Source organism: Bufo gargarizans, chromosome 2 (genome assembly GCF_014858855.1).
Source record: "Bufo gargarizans isolate SCDJY-AF-19 chromosome 2, ASM1485885v1, whole genome shotgun sequence".
NCBI lineage: Eukaryota > Metazoa > Chordata > Amphibia > Anura > Bufonidae > Bufo > Bufo gargarizans.
This window is the reverse complement of record NC_058081.1, coordinates 603316772-603342723: the sequence shown is the minus strand read 5'-3', so window position 1 is coordinate 603342723 and position 25952 is coordinate 603316772. Positions and strand designations below refer to the sequence as shown.

The 25952-nt window shown below is 45.0% G+C and overlaps 1 protein-coding gene across 3 annotated transcripts in view; it reads right to left on the bottom strand.

Annotated features, from left to right (window-relative positions):
- The window catches only part of LOC122928768 (probable glucuronokinase 2), a 113281-nt gene extending 88228 nt beyond the window's left edge, over positions 1 to 25053 (bottom strand). For 2 of the 3 annotated variants that reach the window (XM_044281958.1, XM_044281957.1), the window contains exons 1-2: positions 24865 to 25053; positions 20364 to 20470 (exon numbers count right to left, since the gene is read on the bottom strand). In XM_044281958.1, the coding sequence (XP_044137893.1) occupies positions 20364 to 20470; positions 24865 to 24921 (164 nt within the window). In that variant the 5' untranslated portion in view covers positions 24922 to 25053. Of the gene's footprint in view, positions 1 to 20346; positions 20471 to 24864 lie in introns of those variants that run through there. The other variant, XM_044281959.1, reaches the window with a different exon arrangement.
- Positions 25054 to 25952: the final 899 nt, after the last annotated feature.

Here is a 25952-nt window from a genome sequence, read left to right as displayed (position 1 = left end):
AATGCTACGTTGATTTATGATAAGAGTGTTAAAAATGTAAAAAAAAAACTACTTTAATAAAAATGTTTGTAATACAAAAATAAAAATAAAAAAGTGTGGTGTGCAAGGGGCCTTTACTATGTAACTCCCGTTTTTGTCATGCTGGTTAGGCAGAGTTCATATAACCATTTAGCTTTCCGTTGTTCTGATCCGTCAGAAGACAAAAAAAAAAAAGGATCCTGAAAAAAAAAAAAAAAAAAAAAAAAAAAAAAAAAAGGATCCTGTTGCATCAATTATGCATAGGATTGCATGGGATCCTTTTTTTTATAGGATCCTGGAAGAAAAAAGAATGATCCTGTTGCATCAGTTGTCATCCGTTTGAGCCATTTCCACCTGAGATCAGTTTTTAGGACGGAAAGAAAAGTACGGCATGCAGGACTTTTTTGGGGGGGAACAGCCTGCCTGATCCGTAACTACAGTGTACTGTCGGAAATCTGCCCGGCCCCATTCACTACAATAGGGAGCAGCGTGGATACAACCGCAGCACGGCAAATATGGCAACGTGCAACAGGCCATACCCGTCTAAAAAGAAGCAAATGGCTCAAACGGATGACAACTGATGGAACAGAATCCTTTTTTTTTTTTTTTTTTTTTTTTACAGGATCCTTTTTTTCTTCTCTCAACGGATCAGAAGACCGAAAAGTTAAATGGTGATGCGAACTCAGCCTGAATACGGCACAACTAAGAGGTGATACAATTTCTAAAGGTACAATTATTCCAACACTTGCATGTATCTGCAATGTGTAATTACATTAAAAAAATTGGGCTGGGCATAACATTTTCAATAGATGGTTCTGCAAAAAATGGAACGGATATGGAAGACATACGGATGCATTTCCGTATGTGTTCCGTTTTTTTGCGGACCCATTGACTTTAATGGAGCCACGGAACGTGATTTGCGGGCAATAATAGGACATGTTCTATCTTTCAACTCAAAAACGGAAACTGAATGCATACGGAGTACATTCTGTTTTTTTTGCTGAACCATTGAAATGAATGGTTCCATATACGGACCGTATACGGAATGAAAAAAAACAGCCCGTAAACGGAAAAATAAAAAACAGTCATGTGCAGGAGGCCTAAGTTTGGTTCTTGTAACATATCTAAGAAGTGCAAGACTGGTGGGGGCCCACATTCTTCATACAGCCCAGGGCCCATGTAGCCTTAGCCAGCCTCTGTGTGGGAGCGGCACACATGCCAGATTAAAAGATATTTTTATCAGTGATGCCGCTAATAAAAGCGCGGACAACTACAGCCTCTGCCTTGCACTGACAGCACTTTTTCAGATTCAAAACTGCTTACAGGCTCACTTTAAATACTCTTGGTGTCATTTACTAGGACAGTCATTTTGGATGCCGTTCTTAATAACCCTGTGCCTAAGGCTACTTTCACACAAGCGATTTGGCTTTCCGTTTGTGAGATCAGTTCAGGGCTCTCACAAGTGGTCCAAAACGGATCAGTTTTGCCCTTAATGCATTTTGAATGGAAAAGGGTCCGCTCAGAATGCATCAGTTTGCCTCCGTTCCGTCACCAAAACGCTGCCTGCCAAACGGATCCATCCTGACACACAATGTAAGTCAATGAGGACACATCCATTTTCACTGACACAATAAGGCACAATAGAAAACGGATCCGTCTTGAACACTATTGAAAGTCTTGGCTATGTTGAAGATAATACAAACAGATCCGTTCTGAACGGATGCATGCGGTTGTATTATCTGAACGGATGCGTTTGTACAGATCCATGACGGATCCGCACCAAACGCGAGTGTGAAAGTAGCCTAAGTTATGTAGAGGTGCCGAGTACTTTCACACTAGTGTTAATATTTTCCAGTATTGAGATCCATTATAGGGTCTCAATACCGGAAAAAACGCTTCAGTTTTGTCCCCATTCATTGTCAATGGGGACCAAACGTAACTGAACAGAACGGAGTGCTCCAAAATGCATTCCGTTTCATTCTCATACTGCGGTTTGCTCTCCGTCCTGGGATGCGGAGCATCTCTGACACAATAGAAAACTGATCCGTCCCCCATTGACTTTCAATGGAGTTCATGACGGATCCGTCTTGCCAATGTTAAAGATAATACAACCAGATCTGTTCATAACGGATGCAGATGGATGTATTATCAGTAACGGAAGCGTTTTTGCTATTGTGAAAGTAGCCTTAGGCGCATCCACTGCTGGCCTAAATCTACTTCAGCTCCCTTGCTGGCGTAGATTTACATCATTTTCTACGTCTAGAACAGGCATAGAAAATGATAAACGAGACTGGCCGGCCGACTCACCCCAATTTTTAAAACTGGTGTACATGGCGTGGATGGGGACAAAGTTGCAGATTTAGCTGCAAATCCACTTTGCGACCGATTCGGAGACACCTATACGCCATAAATTGGCAAATATCTATTCATAAATGATCCCCTCTGTGTTGCTGTGAACTCTACTCTTTCCCCTATGCAATTCAGGTTGTCACAAAAGATCAGCACTAATATGCTCCTCATACACACAACCGCGTCCGTATTGCATTCTGCTATGGGTCCACAAAATATGGACACTTTCCATGTGCAATCTGCATTTTTTTTACTCCTATCATTAGAAATGACTATTTGCATCTGCAATACAGACAAAAAGAGGACATGTTCTAAAATTTGCGGAACAAAGGTGCGGATAGCACACGGATGACATCTGAATGAATGGGTCCACAAAAAACGCGCATTGGACATGGATGCAAAATATGGTCATGTGCATGAGGCCATACTTTGAGTTGCCTTCTGAACCCATTCTAATTACAAAAAAGACCTCTCAGCTTGTGTATGGCGTTTACATTATTAGTAATTCATATTATTTGGTCATTTGACCATAAGGCGTCTCTTTACACGTGCTGTTAGTTTAAAACTTAACTTTTATTTTAATTCTCATTTAATCATCTACATATACAAATACACTGTGAGACTATTTAAAAATCTCAGTAGTTAGTAGGCAGATATCCTTCTTTATATTTAGTATCTATGTGAGGAGTCAATGTTTATTATCGCTGCTGTGACGGCATCGCGGCTGCCTTCCATGACAGCCTGTGAGCGCCAGCCCCCTGGATCTCACAGGCAGGAAGATGTAAGATGTAAAGAGTCCTTTTCCCAAAATAAAGTAAACATTTTTTATTTATTTTTTAAAATAGGGATAAAAAAAAGTAGACATGTTAGGTATCACCGCGTCCGTATCGACCGATTCTCTAAAAATATCACACAACCACTCAGGTGAACACAGTAAAAAAATGTTTATAAAAACTGTGCTACAAATTTTTTTTTTTGCCACCTTACATCACTAAAGGGTGCAACCAAGCAATAAAAAAGGCGTATGCCCCCCAATAAATGAGCCCCTACATAAGACAATCGCCCCAAAAAAATAAAAATAAAACTATGGTTCTCAGACTATGGAGACACTAAAACATGATTTTTTTTTTGTTTTAAAAACACTTTTATGGTGTTAAATGTAAAAATAAAAAAGTAGACATATTAGGTATCGCTGTGTCCGTAACAACCTGCTCTATAAAAAAATACCACATGACCTAACCCCTCAAGTGTACAACGTCAACTTACATCACAAAAAGTGTAATAGCAAGCGATCAAAAAGTCATATGCACCCCAAAATAGTGCCAAACAGTCATCTCATCCCGCAAAAATGATACCCTACCTAAGACAAATCGCCCCAAAAATAAATAAATAAAACTATGGCTCTCAGACTATGGAGACACTAAGGCCCCTTTCACACGGGCGAGTTTTCCGCGCGGGTACAATGCGTGAGTTGAACGCATTGAACCCGCACTGAATCTGGAACCATTCACTTCAATGGTGCAGATGAGTGGTAATTTTCACGCATCACTATTCACGCATTTTAGTAAGCATTCTGTATTAAGAATGCTATTATTTTCCCTATTATTAACCATGCTATAAGGGAAAATAATAAAATCTACAGAACACCAAACCCAAACCCGAACTTCAGTGAATAAGTCCGGGTTCGGGTCTGGGTACCACATTCAGTTTTTTATCACGCACGTGCATTGCACCCGCGCAATAAAAATTGCCTGAAATTGCGTGCGCACTCACGCGGCTTTCCCATAAAGCACACGCAACGCATCCGGAGCAAATCCGGGGTGCCTGTGTGAAAGGTCTCTAAGGCCTCTTTGACACAAGAGTGATGGATTAGATCCGGATGCGTTCAGTGAAACTCGCACCATTTTGCAAGCAAGTTCAGTCAGTTTTGCCTGCGATTGCGTTCAGTTTTTTCCACGCAGGTGCAATGCGTTTTGATGCATTTTTCACGCACATGATAAAATATTGAAAGTTTACAAACGACATCTCTAAGCAACATCAGTGAAAAACGCACTGAAAAATAAACAGTGTAAAAAAAGCAATTTTTTTGTCACCTTACATCACAAAAAGTGTAATAGCAAGCGATCAAAAAGTCATACGCATCCCAAAATCCTACCAATCAAACCGTCATCTCATACCGAAAAAAATGAGCCCCTACATAAGACAGTCACCCCAAAAAACAAAAAAAAAACAAAAAAAAAAATGGCTTTCAGAATATGGAGACACAAAAAAATTTTTTTTTTTTCAAAAATGCTTTATTATGTAAAACTCAAACAACCAACCAAAACATTTTTGGTCATTGTCGCGTCCATAACAACCTGCTCTATAAAAATACCACACGATCTTTGTTAAATTTGGTATTTTTTTTTATAAATAAAAATGAAATATTTTGACTCAAATTTACCAGTCACGAAGTACAATATGTGACGAGAAAAAAATCTCAGAAGGACCTGGATAAGTAAAAGGCGTTTTAAAGTTATTACCAGTGATGGTTAGTTCGCAGCGTTCGCCAGTGAACACATGCGGGCTGCCATCTTTAGTAAGGTAGACTCACCCGTCCGGCGATGCACAGGTGCCCTTACCTATGCATGTGACGGGAGTCGGTCTGAAATCAAATGCAGTCACCGGGAGCAGGCAGTTCCGAGAACAGCCACCAGGGGTCTTTCTCAGAACTGTCTGTGGACGACACTGAGGGGGATCTAGGGAGGGGTGTGGGGATGTTAGGATGGGAGGTCCTGAAGGGGTGTTTGGGTGGGAGCTCTGGAAGGGGTGGGAGGTCCGATAGTTATGTGGGGGTGGGAGATCCGGGAGGGGGGGCCCCATACATTTTTTTGCTATGGGGCCCAGTCATTTCTAGCTACGCCCCTGATTGTTAAGATTGGGCGGGCACTGGAGCGATATAGCGCCCTGCTGTAGGAGAAGCCGGCGGGAGATGAAAGGAGGAGGGGCCAGCTCCTGGTGGTGTTGGGCACACGGCGCAAGCATGGCGGTGGAGGATCTGACTGAAGCCTAAAGACCAGACATCAAGGTAGACCTGCAGAAGGTGATAGCGCAGCATGTGATGTATACATGTGTGTAATGTATGTACTGCAGTGTGTGATCATCACATACTGCACTACATACATTACACACATGTATACATCACATGCTACCTCACAGTAATAATGCCACGATATATGCCCTCTTCACAGATGAAATTCTCACACATGCCCCTCACAGTAGTTATGCCCAGATATGTGCCCTCCTCACAGTAGTTATGCCCAGATATGTGCCCTTCTCACAGTAGTTATGCCCAGATATGTGCCCTCCTCACAGTAGTTATGCCCAGATATGTGCCCTCCTCACAGTAGTTATGCCCAGATATGTGCCCTCCTCACAGTAGTTATACCCTGATAGGTGCCCTCCTCACAGTAGTTATACCCTGATAGGTGCCCTCCTCACAGTAGTTATACCGTGATAGGTGCCCCCTCACAGTAGTTATGCCAGATATGTGCCCTCCTCACAGTAGTTATGCCCAGATATGTGCCCTCTTCACAGTAGTAATGCTCACATGTGCCCCCTCACAGCGTTTGCATTTCTTTCTGGCAAAGCTACCTGGTTCCGGCCCGCGAAATTTATACCAAGTCTAGTGCGGCCCTCAGACGAAAAATGGTTGGGCACCACTGGTCCAACTGATTCTGCGGCGGCATCGGCAAGGAAGAAGGTGGCCTTCTTTAAAAGAGGAAAACTGTCCAGGATCTCCTCCCAAGGGGCCTTATTCTCTATATGGTGCTCTAGTTGTTCAAGCCACACAGCAAGTGTACGAGCCACGCACGTTGCTGCTACCCCCGGTTTTAGGAGAGCTGCTGTAGCCTCCCATGTCTTCTTGAGCAGGCTCTCGGCTTTCCTATCTAGAGGGTCCTTGAGCTGCGCCGCGTCCTCAAAAGGTAGGACCATCCGTTTTGCTACCTTGACAACGGGAGCATCAACCCTGGGAATGGCTTCCCAATCGGCACAGTCTGCTTCGTCGAAGGGGTATCGCCTCTTAAGACCCCGTGGGATAAAGGAACCCTTCTCTGGCTTCTCCCATTCTGCCCGTATCATCTTCTGGACATTGTCCGGGACCGGGAACACCGACTTGTGCCTCTCCCCTAAACCCCCGAAAATCTCTTCCTGGACTGACTTGGACCTCTTAGGCCTCTTTCACACGGGCGTCATATTTTTGGCCCAGATAAGAGGCGGGTGCGTTGCGGGAACACGCGCGATTTTTCTGAGCGAGTGCAAAACATAGTAATGCGTTTTGCACTCGCGTGAGAAAAATCGGGTTTGGGTCCCAAACATGCGCGAACTTCTTCACAGAAGTTCGGGCTTGGGATTGATGTTCTGAAGATTATATTATTTTCCCTTATAACATGGTTATAAGGGAAAATGATAGCATTCTGAATACATAATGCATAGTATAATAGTGCTGGAGGGGTTAAAAAATAAATACAAAATTAACTCACCTTCTTCTCTTGATCGCGTAGTTCCTGGTCTCTTCTTTACTTAATGATAACCTGTGGTGCCGTCAGATCACATGCACCAATCACATGGTCCATCACCGTGGTCCTTTAGCCCACAGCTCATCATTAAAGAAGTAAAGAAGAGACCGGGAACTACGCTATCAAGAGAAGAAGGTGAGTTAATTTTGTATTTATTTTTTAACCCCTCCAGCACTATTATACTATGCATTCTGTATTCAGAATGCCATTATTTTCCCTTATAACCATGTTATAAGGGAAAATAATACAGTGACTAGACTGTCACCTAGCAACCATGTGTGAAAATCGCACCACATCCGCACTTGCTTGCGGTTGCTTGCAATTTTCACTCAGCCCTATTTACTTTTATGGGGCCTGCGTTGCGTGATAAACGCAGAATATAGAACATGCTGCGATTTTCACGCAACACATAAGTGATGCGTGAAAATCACCGCTCATGTGAACAGCCCCATAGAAATGAATGGGTCCGGATTCAGTGCGGGTGCAATGCGTTCAACTCACGCATCGCAACCGAGCGGAATACTTGCCCGTGTGAAAGGGGCCTTAGGGATCTCCATCCTAATAGTGGCCCTGTTGGTTCGGATCAATTCGTCAATATCTTCTAGGTTAGGCCTCATGCACATGGCCGTTGTTTGGGTCCGCATCCGAGCCACCGTTTTGGCGGCTCGGATGCGGACCCATTCATTTCAATGGAGCCGCAAAAGATGCGGACAGCACTCCGTGTGCTGTCCGCATCCGTGGCTCTGTTCCGCGGGCCCGCAAAAAAAAAATACAGGCATTTATATTGCCGGCGCCCGTTCCACAAATTGCAGAAGACAACACAGGCGCCTTCCGTTTTTTGCGGATCCGCGGTTTGCAGACCGCAAAAAACGGCACGGTCGTGTGCATGAGACCTTAAAGAGGAATCTCCTGTACCCACTACTTTCCTCTGATTCCAGAGATCTAGCAGTAGTTTCCACATCTGATGATGCAGGCCTCAGAGCGGTCAGAATCAGCGTCCTTTTGATGTCCCGACCTCATCACCCGGCTACTGGAGGGAAGCGCGTCATAGCGTCGCTCCAGCCGTCCGTACCACGCTGCATCAAGGCCGCCGCAGAGGGAACTTCGCCGGGGTCACCATGAATAAGGGAGACCCGGGCATAGACCACGCCTGGAGGAGGGAAGAGTCGGACCCCGGAACCGTCCTCCGGTCTATCAGGTGACGCCCCGCCGCAGCAGGGTGACATAGAAAAAAAAATAAAAAATGAAAAAAAGGACTAGGGAACCCAGAAGAGCTCCCAGCACCTCTCTGGCTTTCCTTCCTTGACAGGACAGGAAAAAACACTGGAGATGAGGGGTGGGGTGGGGTTTTTAACCTCTCTGTGTGCTTTTTCCTGTCCTATCAGAGGAAGGCAATCTCAGTTTGTGCCGTCATGGAGATGACTGGGGAATTATTTATATTTTTTGTATCTGCAGATAATTGTACCAGAGCGGGGGTCTCACTGTGTCCTGGCAATGAATATGGGATACAGCCAGAGGTGATGACGCTATCACAAGTCAACGACATATTGGCCACCATGTCAGGTTCAGATGACCTGCACTTCATCAACAGGCAGATTCCAGGCTTGGTCTCTGCACTCACCCACCGGACTTTCTGCAGTTAGACGTATTCACTAAAGTAGTGAGTTTCCTGCTGCATCAAAGGCAGATTCCAGGCTTGGTCTCTGCAATAACCACTGTACTTTACATCTGTCTGTGGAAAGTCCAGTGAATGTCTTCACCAAAGAAGGGAGTATACTGCTGCATCAAAAAGAAGATTCCAGGCTTGGTCTCTGCAGAAGTCAACTCACTTGACATTCGCCATTGATTCAAAGAAAAATCTACCGTCCTTGTCACGTGCCATTTTCCTCCACCACCAAGGGGAAGGGCAGTCCTTCAGCCATGGTTTCCTAGAGGTTTCCTCCACTGGGTTTTTTTCCTCTCCTGAGTGCTAAAGGTCCAACTCTTCACGAATCAAAGGCCTATTATTAACAAGACCACATTTCAGACCAGTGCCCTGACTTCTAATGAGAATATCTACTGTACATTTGATACCTTGCAGTTAATAAAGAAGTCAGTGTATGTAAAGTAGTGGTGTGTCTTAGCCTCTTAATGAATCTTCATAGTCAACTGGATTGGGGGGGGGGGGGGGGGGGGCAGAGTGTCAGACCCCTGCTGATCAGATATAGTGATGGCCTTTCTTAGATTTACAGTTTGGCTCTTTTTTTTTTCTTTATCCCCTACTTACAGGATAGGGGATAAGTATCTGATCGGTGGGGACTGCTGGGTCCCCCATTATCATGAGAATGGGGATCCTGTGTCCACCAAATAAATGGAATGGTAGGTCATGGTAGGTATGTTCCCTTCTGCTTCATTCAATGTCTATGGGACTTCTGGAAATAGCTGAGCATTGTACTCGGTTATCTCCAGCAGTCCCATAGAGAGTGAACAGAATAAGGGCTCATGCACACGACCGTAAGCTGGCCGAGCCCGTGCTGCGGACAGCAAATTGCACAAGCACAGACCGTGGGGCAGATGCATGCGGATCGCGGACCCATTCACTTGAATAGAGTCCGCGATCCACATCCGACGGTGCACAGCAAAAAAGTAGTGCATGCACTACTTTTTTGCGGTGCGGAGGCACGTACAGTAAACCCACGGAAGCACTCCGTGGGCTTCCGTGGGCTTCCAATCCGTATCTCCCAGATTGCAGACCCATTCAAGTGAATGGATCCGTGATGCAGGATGCACACGGCCGGTTCCCGTGTACTGCGGACCCGCCATATGCGGGCCGCAATACAGCCACAGCCGGGTGCATGAGCACTAACTATTGCAAGCTCGAGCTGACACTTCATTCATAAGGGGACACAGGATCCAGTTCTCGTGATCAGTGGTGGTCCCATATATTTTGTGGATAGGGGAAAGTTTTGTATCGACAGAAACCCTCTATGGACCACATCCATATTTTGTGTGGATCTGCAATTTGCAGACCACAAAACAGATATGGTTGTCTGCATGAGGCCTTATACAGATTCTACAGGAAAAAAAAAAAATTAAAGAGGTACAGTCAGCGGTGTACCTCCAACGGAGGCAGGCCACGCAGCTGCTACGGGGCCCCTGGAGGAAGGGGGCCCGATCTTGAACAAAAGGCCCCGCCTCCTAATTACACTTAATTCTCACTGTTGTCTTGAGTCCCTGTCTGCGGCTCAGGCTCTGCTTTCAAACTCCCTGCTTCCTCTGTGCTGCCTGCCCTCGGGGCCCCCCTTTACTTAGCACATCATCAGTGGCTAGCGCTGCACCCACTGGAGTCCTGACTAGCCGCTGGGTGGGCGCCCAGCAGAGAAACTTTAGTGTTCTGTGCCACGGGAGTCGGGATTTCATTCCTCTGCACCAACTTGCAAGTGACAGTGTAGAGCAGGGATGTCAAACTCGTGGCCCTCCAGCTGTTGCAAAACTACAACTCCCATCATGCCTGGGCATACTACAGCTATCAGGGAATGATGGGAGTTGTAGTTTTACAACATCTGGAGGGCCATGAGTTTGACATCCATGGTGTAGAGGATGAAGAGAGTGACTTCTTTGGAAATGATGAGTTTAGGTGAGAAGTGACTGTGCTGTCAGTAATATGTGTTTTGGGTGTGAAGTGAACCCCTAATTTCCAGTTCTACTATCTCAGCTCTGCAAATAAACTGGAAGCTTCACCCTCTCAGTCATCGACACAGTGTAATGCCGCCATGCCCTGCTGTGTGCACTCAGGTACAGTAAGTGTCTCTGTGTCAGCGTCATGCACTGTTTGCAGCGTCCCACTACGTGTGTGTGGGCACTGCTTAAAAGCACTTTTTACTTTATTATAAGCACTAGGTTGTCATGTATAATTTTGCATTTGTGTAACTGCCAAATCCCTGTTAACAGGCCTATTAGGTGTAATTTGAACATCCCACCACTAGATGGGGATAGAGCTTAGGTCTTATATATACTCAGGTCAGGCCTAGTGAGACAGATTAGTCAAGGCAGATCAGAGTACAGAGGAGTTGAAACCAGGATGTAGTTCAGAAGAGAGCAGCTCTGAGGTAGTCAGATCAACTTAGTGGGAGGAAAGATAGAGTGAAGACTTCGCAACACAGATTAGTGAGTGGAGACAACTTCGCTAGGAGGTGTTTACTCAGATGTTTAGGCGCAGAAGAGCGTTTTCCTTCTGTAGCTGGACTATAGACTTGCATCCCTGACCAGTAGGAGAAGAGTTTGCCTCCCTGGAAAAGAAACAAGAGATCCTAGGAATTCATCGGTGATAAGAGCCATTATTGAGGGCCACAGACACCTTTGCATGGTGGAGGTTTTATAGCTTCAGGCAGCCACACCAACCTTCTAAGGGACAGTTGAGTTTTACTGTCTAAAAATATCTAGCTTGTAGGGAAAGACAAGGAATAGGATCCAAAGCATCTAAAGTAACCAGGTACACCTAACCCACTGCTCCAAAACCCACCAGAAAACCTGACAAGCCTTAAACAGTGGATTTGCAGAATTATCTCTATCATCTAAAGACTGCATTATTGTACTACGGCAACTGAAAGACATCCAAAGTAAAAGTTGTGAGTTGCATCTTACCACTGTCTACCTCATTATTACTACCTATGGTTGTACCATCATTAACAGTACTGGCGTCACAACAAAAACCATCAAGGGCACCTGAACCACCATCTTGGCTGATGCTTCCTACCGCAGAGCGTGCCCCGGAGGATTTCGTGCTGTCCACCTCAACACTGTGCTGCCAGCCCAGGGAGGCTATCTGCTAACCGTGAGTAAACTGATGAACTGTGTGTTATACCATTGGTCCACAGTGAACCTCACGTGTTCCCCCTGCGACTGGCTGGCTGCATAACGCCATATTTGAAAGACTGTCGCATGTGAATAAGCCCCTTTATCATATTGAGACACTTTTGCTTATTGTGCGCTGTTTTAGGGTCCAGAGCTGTCCAAATTGATTGCAAAGTATATTGAGGTGCTATACTAGTCCCCAGCATCAAAATTGCAGTGTCAAAAGTGTGAAAAGTCAACATTTGTGTGTCACTATAACTGCTTGCTGTCAGTGAATATACTGTTACTGTGAAAACTAATATGGCTGCCGGAGCTCCGATTTAAAAAATAACACTGCGCCATCACTGTGCTAATTGACGACATCCCCTGCAGAGCGGGAAACCAGTGTGCCGCCCCTTTATGCAAAGTTGTCAGATTCAAGCCCATCCTACCTGTACTGTGTGGCTTCTGAGAGGCGGATCCTGTATGCAATATCGCACCGCCCTCCTTACCCTAGAAAGAGCCCTACCATCGCACCAAAATGGGTGGAACCATGTGTGGCTTGACAATGTGCCCATCTATAAACAGTTGGGACGACAGCACAGACACAGATATAGTCCCCTATGAACCTCTTTATGCACAAAAGACTGCCCCAGTATTGTCCAAACAACCGAATCCTATAGGGGTACTGACCGATATTGTGCCGAAGGTCTGACTTGCTGAGACCGCCCCCCGTGTGGTGGATAGTGGTTGCGCCGCTCCCGTCATTCAAACAGACCTGGGAGGCGGGCCTATACCTTCGGAAGAGCGTGACGTGTAGTGTCCCACTAGGTAGGAGTGGGCACTACACAAGGGTCAATTGGGTAGCGTGTTACTTCTACTCACAAGGGACAGTGATATTGTATTGATCTATGCATTTAATGTAATTTACTGTGTGTTTTACATGCAATGGTTTTCCCTGTTATATGCTTTGCAGGCCTAGTGGGGTGTAATTTAGCCTCCCAGACACTAGAGGGAGATAGGGAGCCCCTAGTATAAATGTCCAGGCCCAGACAGGGAGTGGTTAGGTCATAGTCAGGAGTCTGTGGAGACAGAAGTGAGAAGGCACCAGCCCAGGATATGCTGAGGGCCTCCTCCTGACATGCAGCTGGATAGTCCTGGTTTCTAGCTGCACCAGGAGGCTAGAGAAGGAGTACAGCCTGCTTGGAGACCGTAGTGTATTCCAGGGGACTAGAGGAGTTACCTCGTCAGCCTGAGGCTAATGATAGCTCAGTTGAGATACCCCAGTAGTAGGACAGCACCTCCTGGGAGCAACCTGCAGCCACCTTTCACATCAAGCAGAGAGAGACAGCTAGGAAACAAAGGTACGGTAACCTTAAGCAAGTGCCAATACTGGAGGAAGGAATTTATACCAAGGATTTAAGCCATCAATTAGGCATCCGGGCCTTGGGATCCAGCCAGCTAGAATAGCTGTGGGGATAGAGCAGCATTGCACTGCAAAGCATTAACTATATACCCTCCAAGTATCTTGCAAGTTTGAAACCTGCTGTGTCATAAACCTGCTGTGCATTTGGAACTGTAAAGGACTGCATTAACATCTTCTGTAACTGCATGTATAAAGTTGGACTGTTTTCACCAAGTAAAGCAACGTTTGGTTCAACAACTGCGTACTCATTTAATCCTCCTGCAAACCGGTGTACCACCGTTACAGGCACTGGCGGCACGATCCTTAAAGGGACCTTGCCTCAGGCACTCTAAACACCTGCAACAACCAGGGCACCTCACCCAACATCAGGCCAGGTCTCTACACCCAGAGTGTGCCCCAGAGGAACTAGTGTCTGCCTCTCATTCACTGCTACATGCCTGCCCAGGGTCCTCCAAAAAGTGAGTAACCCTCGATTGCCCATACCGTGACCTCACTGTCGCTATACCCTGCAGGTCTGGCGTGTTGCAGACGTGCGTGCGCACGCTAGAAGCAGAAGTACTGATCGCTGCAGGACTAGAGAGAGAGAGAGAGAGAGAGTGCAGGAGCAGCATGGCTGAAGGATCGCAGCGCTCTGCACCTAAAAATTATTCCGGACGGAAACCGATCACTGCTCTACCTTGGACCCCCACAGAGATCACTTCGGAGCTGCAAGTTCGAGTGCAGGAGTTCTGGGATAGTCACTGGAGGGAGCGCAGTGAAGACCGTGGTTCTGAGTCTGCAAAAGAAAGTGTAGGTCAGCATGCAGTCGCGACGCCGCGATACCCACCATAGCGTGGCCCACCATGGAGCACACCGCGCTCTGGGCAAAGTTGTCAGCAGAGATAAAAGCTGCCCGGCTGCCGCGTAATCATGCTTGTAAGCATTATAACGAAGGACTTACCCGTAAACTGCTGGAGGCCCCTGTAAAGGATTTCCCGGTACGCAAACTGGGCCGAGTATTGGACTTCTGTAAGCAGAGAGGGTTCATCCGCGAACTATCAACAGATCGTTAGTATTATGCTAATCGCCGGTCTGTAAAAAGAAAGGAACTTCTCCCTTGGCTCCATAGCCTGTATATTGGCGAGGTGGTTGAGTGCACCCCTGCAGAGGGTACACGTGGGCCCTACGCCACAGCAGTCCGTAGGCCAGGCCAACCCACAGAGCCCCAGGAGCCTGTTCAGGACTCTGATTCTGAGGAGGAATTAGAAGATAAACTTCCTACTGCCCCTGCGCAGTCGCCTGATGCAAAATACATACCATCAGTACAATCCAGAACCAATACGCTACTGGGTTTGCAGGAACCAACATCCTCTGGCAACCTGCCATTGCTACTAAAGATCCAGACACCAAACCCAAACCTCAAAGGGAAAGGGTCAGAAGAAAGAGGCCCGAGCCTCAAAACCTTAATACTACTGCAGAGGACTGTGAAATGTTGTTTCAGCAGTTAGCTGTACAGCCATCACAAATGATTGTACTTCCACTTCGTGGAGGGGAACCAGCTGGTCCCTCAATACCAAAGAAGTCGTCTGAGAGTCCAAATCCTGTGACCAGGAGTGACCCTACTGCTGAAAAAAAAAGAGCTGCCCCCTGTCTTTGAAAAAGTCAAGCAAGACCTCAACTTGCCAGCTACCCCTCAACGGAAAGTGATGGAGGGACGTCCAGAAGGGTCATCCCCTGATTTCTGGGATCCCTATTCCGACGGATGTGTCTTCCTGCTCGGATCCCTACAATTGAATGTATTATGGAGCAGGAGCTGCTATTGTTTGAGAGGACTTCTCTTCCTGTTTTGTATTGAGCCCCTAAGTTCTTTTGCAAGGACTCCATCCAGAACTCCATCTACCTCAAGAATGTTGCATTTTGATTGTGTGTTTTACCATGTTTAACCCCTTTTTACCCCATTTTCAGGTTATCAAGGGACTTTATTAATGCAACGTTTAAAGTCAAATACCCAGAAAGACTTTTCTGTGCTTATCCGTTCTACAACAAAATCTTTGCACTTTAAAAATGTTTTTATACATGTTTTATACCCCATTTTAGGTATGGACTTTACTGCCTTAATGTGAGATCATTCTCTTATAACCATTTTGGCCGTAACACATCTACCATAAAGAAAAAAATGTATGTGATATATTTTATATATTTGCCTAGAATGTGTTTTAGTGCATAACCCTTTATTTACAGGAGGTTTTTGAAAAGTCATGATAATGCATTGCAATGTCTATATTCAGAAAGTAAAATAAAACCCGTTGAGTGAATACTCTGACGCCTTCACAGCGTTCCAGACCCTAGTACTACGTGATCTACGCAAAAACAACCCCAATAAGAAACGAACGGGCCCTCAAAATGTATCATCTTGGGAAAAAAGGCGATCTGTACATTGCAAACCAACAATGACATAGTGATAATGTAACATCCCAGAGTATGTCACTAAAAACTCTGTCTCCCTGCTACAACATGTCAAGTGTATCTTTCTTATCATCTTGTGTAATCTAACTTTGCATTTTCCTGTATATATATTTTCCAGGCTTGTATTATGTATTTGCTGTAATTTCCCTGTCCGCCAGCAGGTGGCAGCAATATGTAGGCAGACCATGGTTAGTTAGTATATCTAGTCTGGAATAGTCCATTCCAGTTTAGGCTCCCCTGTGTGAGCAGAAGTGGGACGTTCCCATGTCCTGTCTCATTAGGAGGAGAAGGAAGTGTAGTCAGTGTACCAGCCACCCCCTGCTGGGGTAGGTTGTGTTGGTAGGAGTTCTCAGAACCAGGGATCCCAACCCTGGATCCTGCCTAGGCTGAGGCAAGGATCCATCTTCCCAGCCTGAGTTATCAGTCTCAGCTGGTTGACAAGCAAGCAGCCACCTCCAGCCTCCAGGAAGAAGGATTCCCTGTGAGCCAAGCTGTGAGTACTAATCCAGAGTCCAGGAGAAGCCAAATTCCTCCTCAGCTAGTCAGGCCCACTACAAGCAGAAGACAGACAGAGCAGAAGACTAATACCTGCCAGATTCTTTAGGCATATGATCAGAAGCAGAATAGATATAAATTCCTGCCACATATTGCCAATACCTGCTGGGACCCAAGACTATTGCTGTAACTTATAAGGATTTAAAGCTGCCATTCAGTAAATACAAGTTGGATTATATCTCCTGTCTGGATCTCAATCATTCCACCATAACTCCTACTGATCACACTCAATTTATTGCAAGTGAGCCAGGATCCAGGCGTCCAGCCGTACCAAGGTAGGAGACACCGTTGACACTACTATACCTACTACACAGAGACGTTATCCCCCTCTGGCATTCCTCACCTGGTACGTGAGCTGTAACATCTTAAAGGGCCCTGCTACAGTACCTGCGCAAGCTGCAATTGGCATCACAAACTATAACATATATATACTGACCCACTGCACCGGTGTCCTGCTCATTGCAATAAGACCTGCGGACAAAGGGGGGGGGGGGGAATAGTGATTTTGGATGAGGAGTCCTATAATAGGGAATCTATTCGACTCCTTAGTGACAAAAAAATATGCAATAAATTGGATTTTGATCCAACAAATACCTACAAACATCAGTTTAACTTACTAATGAAAAAGGGAAAATTGAAAGGTATATTAACCCCGGAAGTATTATACATAAATAATTAAACCCCGAAAATCCCCATTTTTTACTATCTGCCGAAAATTCATAAACATCAAACCGACCGACCTGGCCGCCCCATTATTTCAGGTATTGATAGTCTGACAGCCAATTTATCTAAATATGTTGACATCTTATTACAAAGTCATGTACAGAAACTCCCAGCCGATCTCAGGGACACAAAACATATCTTACAATTGTTGGGAAATATTAATTGGGAGGATGGTTATATTTTGGGCACCTTAGACGTGACCTCCCTATACACTATTATTGAAAACTCAAAAGGGAGATCCGCAACTGAATATTTCTTGGAAAAAGATGGAAAGATGCCTAAAGACCAGATCAGATTTATTGGAGATTGCATTATGTTCATCCTCACTCATAATTATTTTAAGTATGATTATGATTTTTATTTACAGACATGGGGTACAACGATGGGGACCAGATTCGCACCAAGTTTCGCTAATTTATATATGGGTCGATGGGAGGAGTCTACCATCTTCCCCCATGGCGAGCTTGGTGTGGGTCTGGTCCCCTGGAAGCGCTTTATTGACGATATTGTTTTTATTTGGAAGGATGGAGAAGTGGAACTAAAAAAAGTTTTTAAATGATTTAAATAAAAATGAATTTTATCGACATTTCACACCGTATTATAGCAGACAACAGGTAAACTTTTTGGATCTAACAATATTTATTGATTAATTCAGACAAAAACATACTGCAAACCCACTGACTGCAACTGTTTTATCCCTCTCAATAGTTGCCATTTGCCCACTTGGCTGACAAATTTCCCCCGGAGCCAATATATAACGATACGTAGGAACTGCTCTGACATCACTTACTTTGAAGAAGAAACTAGGGAGCCTAACAAGAAAGTGATTGAAAAGGGATATAAGAGAAAAGAACCTATTGTGAGACAGGTCAGAGAAGTTGACCATAATGTACTTTTGCAAGATGTCAGGCAGAATAAACAAACTATTAATGAAATAAGCCCAGCTAATACTCTCATTAAAATCCCTATTATTACAACATACAGTGAAGGGGCATTCATCCTGAAAAGGATTGTTAAGAAACATTGGGAAATGCTACGCCAAGATAAAATGATAGGGGAAAAAATTTCGACATATCCCACATTTGTATTCAGGAAGGCATCCAATCTAGCCACTATGGTAGCACCCTCTTGTAAATCAGTCCGACATATGAAAAGCAAAATATCTACCCACACAGGACAAAAGGGCTTTTTTCCATGTAAATTATGCAAGAACTGTAAAAAAATCAAATATGGTCTAATCAAATACCCTATAGTAGAGATAGGTGACACCCACCATACCTATAAAATTAACCATTACATTTCTTGCAATACCAGGGGAGTAATATACTTTATTAAATGCCCCTGCCATAAATTATGTAGGTAGAACAAAACGGGAACTAGAATGAGAGAACACCTCAATAATATAAATAAAAAATATGATGGCCACCCTTTGTCCCGCCACTATGCCCAATATCATGGGGGCACCTTTTCTGGCTCCATATTTGGGGGCATCGAAAAGATTAAACCAAATGCAAGAGGCGGAGATTTCATTCAGCAGATGAAAGCAAATGGATATTTAGATTGAATAGCTTAGCCCCAAGGGGCTTAAATCAAGGACTGGAATTATTAGCTTTTTAAAAAAATCACACCTCTGACGGGCAAGGAAGATTACAAGATTCTCTATAAACCTCTATTAAATCCAGGAACCATCGGACTATACCTTAAATCCCTCTAGAAATGCAGATTGGGCGGGATATGAATGGAGTTGATAGCAGTAACCATGGGAACCGGACACCTATTTACTTCACGGGACTGATCATAGCAACCATCCCTGACGAAGAAGCCCGTAGGCTTCGAAACGCGTAAGATTGGCTTTTTGGTCCTCAGAAGTCTCCATAGGACAGGTGTGACGTCACTCCACGCTCCGGATTCTCTCACCAACACGCTCCTTCGTGCGCGCGCCAGCTACCGGCCAGAGCGGCGCGTGCTTTTTTGAAGTGGAGCAAGAAGTACTGCTACCCATCCCGCACTATTGATGGTCCGAAGTTTCAATCTGCATTACAGCACCTTCGAACAACCATCCATCAGAACAGGTAGTAGTTATTTTATTGTGCACTTTCCTTCTATTCCAGCGCTGGTACCTAACTTTCTTTTTAAACATATCAATGTCTATATTCACATGTGCATATTTAGAGGTGTGTATTTGGTGTATTTCAGGACACGGCTTAGAGATCCACAGCTTCAGACAATACCAATGTCGAGGGTGACTTAAATTTTACCATGGGGGTATGCAGCGTCCCACTACGTGTGTGTGGGCACTGCTTAAAAACACTTTTTACTTTATTATCATCACTAGGTTGTCATGTATAATTTTGCATTTGTGTAGCTGCAAAATCCCTGCTAACAGGCCTATTAGGTGTAATTTGAACATCCCACCACTAGATGGGGATAGAGCTTAGGTCTTATATATACTCAGGTCAGGCCTAGTGAGACAGATTAGTCAAGGCAGATCAGAGTACAGAGGAGTTGAAACCAGGATGTAGTTCAGAAGAGAGCAGCTCTGAGGTAGTCAGATCAACTTAGTGGGAGGAAAGATAGAGTGAAGACTTCGCAACACAGATTAGTGAGTGGAGACAACTTCGCTAGAAGGTGTTTACTCAGATGTTTAGGCGCAGAAGAGCGTTTTCCTTCTGTAGCTGGACTATAGACTTGCATCCCTGACCAGTAGGAAAAAAGAGTTTGCCTCCCTGGAAAAGAAACAAGCAATCATAGGAATTCATCGGTGATAAGAGCCATTATTGAGGGCCACAGGCACCTTTGCATGGTGGAGGTTTTATAGCTTCAGGCAGCCACACCAACCTTCTTGAGTTTTCCTGTCTAAAAATATCTAGCTTGTAGGGAAAAGCAAAGAATAGGATCCAAAGCATCTAAAGGAACCAGGTACACCTAACCCACTGCTCCAAAACCCACCAAAAACCTGACAAGCCTTAAACAGTGGATTTGCAGAATTATCTCTATCATCTAAAGACTGCATTATTGTACTACGGCAACTGAAAGACATCCAAAGTAAAAGTTGTGAGTTGCATCTTACCACTGTCTACCTCATTACTACTACCTATGGTTGTACCACCATTAACGGTACTAGTGTCATGACAAAAACCATCAAAGGACTCAGCCGAAACGAGGGCACCTCAACCACCATCTTGGCTGATGCTTCCTACCACAGAGCGTGCCCCGGAGGATTTCGTGCTGTAGTGTCCACCTCAACACTGTGCTGCCAGCCCAGGGAGGCTATCTGCTAACCGTGAGTAAACTGATGAACTGTGTGTTATACCATTTGACCCCCTCATCGGTCCACCGTGAACCTCACGTGTTCCCCCTGCGACTGGCTGGCTGCATGTTTGTCCTGCTTTACATTATAGCTTAGCTCTAAAAGGGCATTAGTGTCTATACAGAATTACACATTCATTCCATCATTACCGGTAAAGACAACATACGTGTTCACAGCTTTCCACCAGAAGTCCAGTATCTTCTTCCCCCCTACACCGGGCAGCAGAGCCTTGGGAACGTCCTCCAGAAAACTATACAGTCCAGTCTGATCATTCTAGAAGGGATTTGTGAAAACAAAAGCTTGTGTAATATTCACAGGATTAAATGTCACATTATAGCTGTGGATTGTATTGGATAAAATGCCATGCAGATCACCATATTACACATCACATATAGAAGCACTCTACATTACATTACTTATCCTATACAGGGAGTGCAGAATTATTAGGCAAGTTGTATTTTTGAGGATTAATTTTATTATTGAACAACAACCATGTTGTTGTTCAATAATAAAAGTAGTTTTTAGTTTGTTTTTAGTTTTAGCTATTTTAGGGGGATATCTGTGTGTGCAGGTGACTATTACTGTGCATAATTATTAGGCAACTTAAAAAAAAACAAATATATACCCATTTTATTTATTTTTACCAGTGAAACCAATATAACATCTCAACATTCACAAATATACATTTCTGACATTCAAAAACAAAACAAAAACAAATCAGTGACCAATATAGCCACCTTTCTTTGCAAGGACACTCAAAAGCCTGCCATCCATGGATTCTGTCAGTGTTTTGATCTGTTCACCATCAACATTGCGTGCAGCAGCAACCACAGCCTCCCAGACACTGTTCAGAGAGGTGTACTGTTTTCCCTCCTTGTAAATCTCACATTTGATGATGGACCACAGGTTCTCAATGGGGTTCAGATCAGGTGAACAAGGAGGCCATGTCATTAGATTTTCTTCTTTTATACCCTTTCTTACCAGCCACGTTGTGGAGTACTTGGACGCGTGTGATGGAGCATTGTCCTGCATGAAAATCATGTTTTTCTTGAAGGATGCAGACTTCTTCCTGTACCACTGCTTAAAGAAGGTGTCTTCCAGAAACTGGCAGTAGGACTGGGAGTTGAGCTTGACTCCATCCTCAACCCGAAAAGGCCCCACAAGATCATCTTTGATGATACCAGCCCAAACCAGTACTCCACCTCCACCTTGCTGGCGTCTGAGTCGGACTGGAGCTCTCTGCCCTTTACCAATCCAGCCACGGGCCCATCCATCTGGCCCATCAAGACTCACTCTCATTTCATCAGTCCATAAAACCTTAGAAAAATCAGTCTTGAGATATATCTTGGCCTAGTCTTGACGTTTCAGCTTGTGTGTCTTGTTCAGTGGTGGTCGTCTTTCAGCCTTTCTTACCTTGGCCATGTCTCTGATTATTGCACACCTTGTGCTTTTGGGCACTCCAGTGATGTTGCAGCTCTGAAATATAGCCAAACTGGTGGCAAGTGGCATCTTGGCAGCTGCACGCTTGACTTTTCTCAGTTCATGGGCAGTTATTTTGCGCCTTGGTTTTTCCACACGCTTCTTGCGACCCTGTTGACTATTTTGAATGAAACGCTTGATTGTTCGATGATCACGCTTCAGAAGCTTTGCAATTTTAAGAGTGCTGCATCCCTCTGCAAGATATCTCACTATTTTTGACTTTTCTGAGCCTTCAAGTCCTTCTTTTGACCCATTTTGCCAAAGGAAAGGAAGTTGCCTAATAATTATGCACACCTGATATAGGGTGTTGATGTCATTAGACCACACCCCTTCTCATTACAGAGATGCACATCACCTAATATGCTTAATTGGTAGTAGGCTTTCGAGCCTATACAGCTTGGAGTAAGAAAACATGCATAAAGAGGATGATGTGGTCAAAATACTCATTTGCCTAATAATTCTGCACTTCCTGTACTTATACAGACTACAGAGTTAGGCCTCATGCACATGCCTGTATGTATTTTGCGGTCCGGAACAGCTGGCCCCTGATAGAACAGTCCTATCCTTGTCCGTATTATTGAATAGGACATGTTCAATTTTTTTACAGAACGGAAATATGGACATACGGAAACAGAATACACACAGAGTAACTTTAGTTTTTTTGCGGACCCATTGAATTAAAATGGTTCCGCATATGGACCGCAAAAAAAAAACCGCAACGGACACTGAAAGAAAATACGTTTGCGTGCATAAGCCCTTATATCCTATATTATACTCTACAGCTGCACTTACTATTCTGCTGGTGCAGTCACTGTGTACATACATTACTTATTCTGTACTGATCCTGAGTTACATCCTGTATTACACTCCAGAGCAGGATTCACTATTCTGATGGTGGAGTCACTGTGTACATACATTACTTATTCTGTACTGATCCTGAGTTACATCCTGTATTACACTCCAGAGCAGGATTCACTATTCTGATGGTGGAGTCACTGTGTACATACCTGCACATTACATTACTAATCTGCTTATGAGTCACATTGCGGGATGCATTGCACGGCACCAGGCTGTGCGCCGGACAGGGGTTTGGGCTGATGTGTAGCTAAGGGATTAACTGTGATGCCCAAGGATGGCGTTGTAGCAGTGCTGGAGTGCAGGTGAATGAGTCACACGACCCTAAAATCTGGAGTTTCTGGGGTCATGGCACACGTGCGAGTTACGCTGTGACCCCAATTATTTCTGTGCTAGCACCGCTAGAGATGATGGCACTGGGGTGGAGGAGAGCTGATGGCAATGGAGGGAACGGAGCTGATGGCAATGGAGGGAACGGAGCTGATGGCAATGGAGGGAACGGAGCTGATGGCAATGGAGGGAACGGAGCTGATGGCAATGGAGGGAACGGAGCTGATGGCAATGGAGGGAACGGAGCTGATGGCAATGGAGGGAACTGATGCACTTGAGCTGATCGCACAGGGGGAACAAAGGGTGTTGAGGACTGATGGCAGGGGGTCTGATGAGCTTTTATAAAGGAAAACAGTCTAATTAATTCATTTTTTATTACAGTATTAGAGTACTTGATCATAAAAATAACTAGATTGCTAAAATAATCGTTTACTGTAGCCCTATAACTGCACCATATGTTTGAGTTGATATGGGTCCCCTTAGCTGTTGGGCCCCATAGCAACTGTTCTGCCTGCTATCCTGTTACTCAAGGTTGCTTGCCCAGAAACTTGCAGTTTCCAATAATCAACAGAATAGTGAGTGCAGCTCTGGAGCATAATACAGGATGTAACTCAGGGTCAGTACAGGATAAGTAATGTATGTACCCAGTAACTCCACCAGCAGAATAGTGAGTGCAGCTCTGAAGTATAATACAGGATGTAACTCAGGATCAGCACAGGATAGGTAATGTATGTACACAGTAACTCCACCAGCAGAATAGTGAGTGCAGCTCTGAAGTATGATACAGGATGTAACTTCAGTACAGAATTAGGAAAGCTATATAAACACATAAGAACCCTAAAAAGAGGTATGGAGAACAGCATCCTATATCAGCCATTTGGCCAATAGATCCACCATCAGCCTGACAAATACTCTGCAATCAGCATTCCTGGACACAGCAGAGAATGTGTTCACCCTAAATAAACCTTTGAACTGTGCATTTAGCCTTAGGGCTCATGCACACGGCCATCGTTCGGCCGTGTCCATATTGTGGACCACAAATAGCAGGTCCGTAATATGCGGGCACTGGCTGGGCATCACTTGAACTAGTCTGCAATCTGGAAGGTCGGTGTGGACGGAATATGGACCCATCCAAGTTAAATGGGTCTCGATGCATTGCGGCAGCCACACTCATGGTACCCGTACATTGGGGACTGCTGGGGCGACTCATATTGCGCATCCAAAGATTGTAACACTGCAGCATCGCAACATAAGGCAAGCGAACCGGGTTGCCTTGTGATTCGCTATTTGCAGCAGGATTCGTCCTGCTTAAATTTTTCAACTGTTGGGTCACTGTAACTTGTAAGTTGCAACGTGACCCTATTCACGTCCATTACGGTGTGAAGCAGCAGTGCTACATCGTGATCTTTGGTCGTGGCGCATGTGTCACAGCCAAAGTCCCCATGTAACCCCAGCCTAACACTTCTGGTGGAAGACTCATCTCACTATCATGAAGAAAAAAAAAAAAAAAGCTAAGGAGCAGTTACTCTCTGGGGGTCTCAGCATAAGGGCCCTTGTGATCAGGTGTATTCTGAGGGCCCTGAAACAAGAACAGTAAAGATATGTTAGATACAATGTTCCATAAATCATGCCCTCATTACACGCTTGGACACTACAAGGGTCAGCAGGTCCTCTCAGCCTCAACACCAAGAGGACCCTAGTTAGGATAAGTTTACAAACCCATTTTGTCTAACATTTAACGTATACGTTTTTTACTGGACTCTGCGGGATGGAAAACTGTAGTGTACTGTGCTTTTGCATTCCACCCCCCCCCCCCCCCCAACATATACATTAAACATAGGGCAAAAACGTGATGTGAACCCAGCCTTAGCACAGTAAGTCCAGAAGAGTCACCCGACTGCAGAGAGCTCTGCCCAGTGGAGGGCGTTAGTGAGCAGAGAGGATATAGTACAACACAAAAGCCTTGTCTAAGTGAAATAAAAGGAGAAAGAAAAGATGGAGACCTTGATGTGGCTCTCTAGTAGGGTGCCATGTCCTGCTACCAGCAGTATACAGATCATGGTGTCCTGGCTGGTGGAGTCTGAGCTCTGGACTCTGCAGCAGATCACATTCCCCTACACAAAGCACAGCAAACACAGAGTTTCTTCACCTGACGCCCCCCTCCTCCTGTGTGAATATGCAACCTCCCACAATCCTCCAGTGCACCCAGTTCCTCCTCCGCCCCTGTGTATAGGGTGAGCAGGGTGGGAGGGAGACACTAAACTCCAGACTGAGCACGGAAGGAGGGAGGAAATGACACTGCAGCCACATGGCACTTGCTTTGGTTTCACTTTGCACAGAAATAACCCTTGCTGTGCATCGGCATTTAAAATGACCGTGTGCTGCGGAATTGATGTATCTAAGCCTACTATATGTGCTACTGTCTGTTGAACTACTGTATCTAAGGCTTTAAGCCCCTCATTTGTATTAATTATTCATTCCATAGCGCTGTACATATGATAAGGGGTGCACATACATAATACAGACAACTGCGCTAAGCATAAACAAGACGAGTTACAGACTGGTACAGAAGGAGAGAGGTCTCTGCCCGTGAGGGCTTACAATCTACATGGTATGGGAGAAGGACACAGTAGGAGAGGGTAAAGCTGGTCATGGCGGTATAGCAGCAGCAGGGTCACTGGTTGTAGGCTTGTCTGAAGAGGTGGGTTTTTGGGTTTCTTTTGAAGGATTCCACTGTAGGTGAGAGTCTGATGTGCCGCGGTAGAAAGTTCCAGAGTGTGGGGGATGCACAGGAGAAATCTTGGAGGCGATTGTGGGAAGAGGTGATAAGAGGAGAGAAGGAGGTCTTGTGAGGATCAGAGAGTGCGTGTGAGGATGTATCGGGAAAGTAGCTCAGAGGTGTATGGAGGGGACAGGTTGTGGACAGCCTTATATGTATTTGTTAGCATTTAAGGGTCCATTCACGCGTCCGCAAAATGGGTCCGCATCCGTTCCGCAATTTTGCAGAACGGTTGCGGACCCATTCATTTTCAATGGGGGCCGCAAAAGATGCAGACAACACACTGTGTGCTGTCCGCTTCCGTTCCGCAGC